This window comes from Aplysia californica, unplaced genomic scaffold, assembly GCF_000002075.1.
Source record: "Aplysia californica isolate F4 #8 unplaced genomic scaffold, AplCal3.0 scaffold00006, whole genome shotgun sequence".
Taxonomy (NCBI): Eukaryota; Metazoa; Mollusca; class Gastropoda; order Aplysiida; family Aplysiidae; genus Aplysia; species Aplysia californica.
Genome location: NW_004797276.1, coordinates 2,536,186 through 2,539,185, shown reverse-complemented (window position 1 = coordinate 2,539,185; position 3,000 = coordinate 2,536,186). Strand labels below are relative to the sequence as shown.

Below are 3,000 nucleotides of genomic sequence, written 5' to 3'. Positions count from 1 at the left end.
GGGGGGGGTGCAAAAACACCCACATTAGAAAAACCACAAACAACAACAGATAAATAGGGAAGAAGAACCCGGAAGTTGACACTGTGGTTCAGTATCAATTGAGCTATTTGTATAGTTCAAATCTGTTAACTGGCTGTTACAATTTATTCTTTGACTCATTTATTGCGTTTTGCTATTGCTTTGCTTTGGTAACCCACAACCTTGTTTATGTAATGTAACACCGCCAGCTAAGTATGTGTCCTGGTGTTTTATGACGTAGTGACCCTGGTTCGAATACCTTATTCCACTTTCTCGAACTTTAATCATGGGGGAATTTCACTTAACTTACCTGACTTGGTTCTATAATAGACTGAAGTTAGATAATAAATGACACTTATATAGAGCTCAACCCCGATTAAAGTACAAATGCTCTGAGCGCTTTACAATACTGTACAACGTACAACAGAAAGATAAAACGTTGAGTTCTGACTAAAAGAAAATCGCTCCAAATATTCATCTTATTAATTTAAAAACAGAAACGACTTCAGCTGATATTTTAATGAATCAAACGATTTGATCTCTCTTAAAGTACTTGGTAAAGCATTCCAAATCTTGGGGCCTTAGTGTTCAAATGCCCTATTCACCCATTGTTTTAAGTTTCATAGATGGTAAAATAAATTTCTTTTTGTCAGCCTATGACCTTAAACTGCGAGTTGGAATGTGCAGTCTTAACAGATTTGATAAATATGATCGCGCATTATCATTCAAACATTTGTGACATAGGGTGGCCAACTTGTACACAATTCTTTTCTGAACAGGAAGCCAATGCAGTGTGCGTAAAAGAGTTTTAGAAGAGTCGCACTTTCTTTTCTGTAAAACTAAACGTACAGCATTGTTTTTGGACAGTTTGAAGTCTTTTACCTTTCTCCAGTGATATTCCTGATGATTCGAGGTCTTGTCTTTTATATAAAATTACAATACTCAATGGGTCGTTTGACTTGTTCTATATATTATGTTCATATTATCTCCTCACATATTCTAAAAATAAAGCAACTCTCCCTTTTCCATCCGTCAACTCAAGGGCTGCATCCTGCCCAAACTTCATACCCACTCCTTTCTTCGGGGGCTCTCGTGGTTAAGGTGTTGGCCTCTCATTCAAAGGTCCCAGGTTCGAATCAGGAAAAAAATGTTCTTCTCTAACATTGTCTCCTTTCACCTCCTTTCCTGCTCTCTGGCAATGTTCTGTCGTCTGCTTTCGTCTCCTCTTTCCCCCCTCACCTCCTTTGCCCCCTCCTTTGGGCTCCTGACTCTTTCTGCAGCCTTTCTACTGCTACTCCTTGGCTTCTTCTTACTGCTGTCTTTCCGCCCCACCCCTGATCTTCTGGTAGGAAAGATTTACAGCTAGCCTTCTCGGACAAGGGGAAAAAAATCTGGGCGTGTCCATATGCAAGATGTGCGCGTTAAAGATTCCTTGGTGGTCTAAAATCGATAAGAATAGGCTCCAGCCGCCACCCGAGCAAAATTAAAAAATGTCCTACCAACTGAAAAAGCTTAATGTGTCCTGCGCGCTCATATACTCTGTCACATTTTTAAGTATACACATTTTGAAGCTCAATAAAACAAAATCTATGCCACCAATTACTTTCAAATTTACACACTGATTACGTGATGTACCTGTCGCTGGTGAGCTGCTTTCAGATTACTGAACGCGTGAGTGGTTTTGTAACTGCGTGCGTGTTGCATGTTTCGTGTTTTTCGAAAATTAATCATGATATGGCAATGATTTGTTTAAAAAAGAAGCACACATCAAAGCTTTGCCATTTTTGTAACAATTCGCCAGCGATAAAACTTGTCTTGTCTACGTTTCATGATGTCACGCCGTACGAGAAAATGTGCGAAATCAGCTCGTTGGAATAATCCGCAGGGGGGGGGGGGGCTCAGTATCCATTGTTGCGAGACATTTTAATGTAACAAGAAGACCTGTGTACACAGCAATGGATCGTGAGAAAACACCAAAATCAGGAAAGGATCGACACTGCCAACGTGGGAAGAGAAAAACTACTCTAAGAGAGGATCTTTTAATACGCCTGTCGCATCTACGGAATCGTTTCAAAACGGCTAGAAGAACCAGAGATGAGTGGAACAACATGCGACAACCCCAGCCTCAGACACTTCCTCAAGTTGAGAGAGCATCGTATGAAGAGTGGAATAACATCCCTCAAAAGGCAGTGCAGCGATTGATTGATTCAAGGCGGCGACGATGTCAGGCTGTCATCAACTCTACTGATTGTGCTACTTTTGTAGACCACCCCCACACTCTTGTAAGTCATGAATAAACCTGTTATGTTAACATTCCGTATTGTTGTTGCTTTTTTCATTTTTGAAATTGATTGAATTCGTATTCCTGAAATTTTAAAGAATATCGACTCATTGTGAAACTAGCTATTTTCATTTTAACACAGTGTATACTTAAAAATGTGACAGAGTATAGTATGACCTTATGCAGTTGCGAGCGCAATAAAACACTTACCCAAAATAACAGGGAAAAAACCTTCTTTCTTCCCCTATCTCACCATGTTGTTCTTCTCTCTAGGCCTCAGCTTTTTCGCCTTCGTCTCCGCCTGTACCAAGATGGCTGCTGATGAATATCCCAGAATTCCCTTTGCGGTACAGTTGTCCAGCTTTGCAGAGAACTGCGAACGATTGCTGGGTCTTCCGGGACTCAAAACGGGCACACACTCCAATGGCTCGTCCAGTCTGGATCGTTAAGACTTTCGGCAAAATTGAATAAAGTTTTCTTAGGTTTCGATAGCAATATTAAGCAATTTCATAGCACATCTTTCCCTGATATCACAGGTAGTTCTTGTAAAACGCTTGTTGAAACGTTCGTCATAGAATAGGCCATGATAAGGAATTACTAAAACCACCACACCCTTCTGTCTCTTCTCTCTCTCCACGTTCCCCATTCACTCACTCACTCACTCACTCACTCACTCACTCACTCACTCACTCACTCACTCA

General features: G+C 40.8%; 1 protein-coding gene across 1 annotated transcript in view; it reads left to right on the top strand.

Annotated features, from left to right (window-relative positions):
• Nucleotides 1-2,794, top strand: part of LOC101857758 (tubulin polyglutamylase TTLL11) — a gene marked incomplete in the record, with an annotated part of 37,980 nt that extends 35,186 nt beyond the window's left edge. Inside the window, 1 exon segment of the mRNA XM_005089554.3 lies at nt 2,573-2,794. Coding sequence (XP_005089611.2) covers nt 2,573-2,748 — 176 coding nt within the window.
• Between the last annotated feature and the right edge of the window lie 206 nt (nt 2,795-3,000).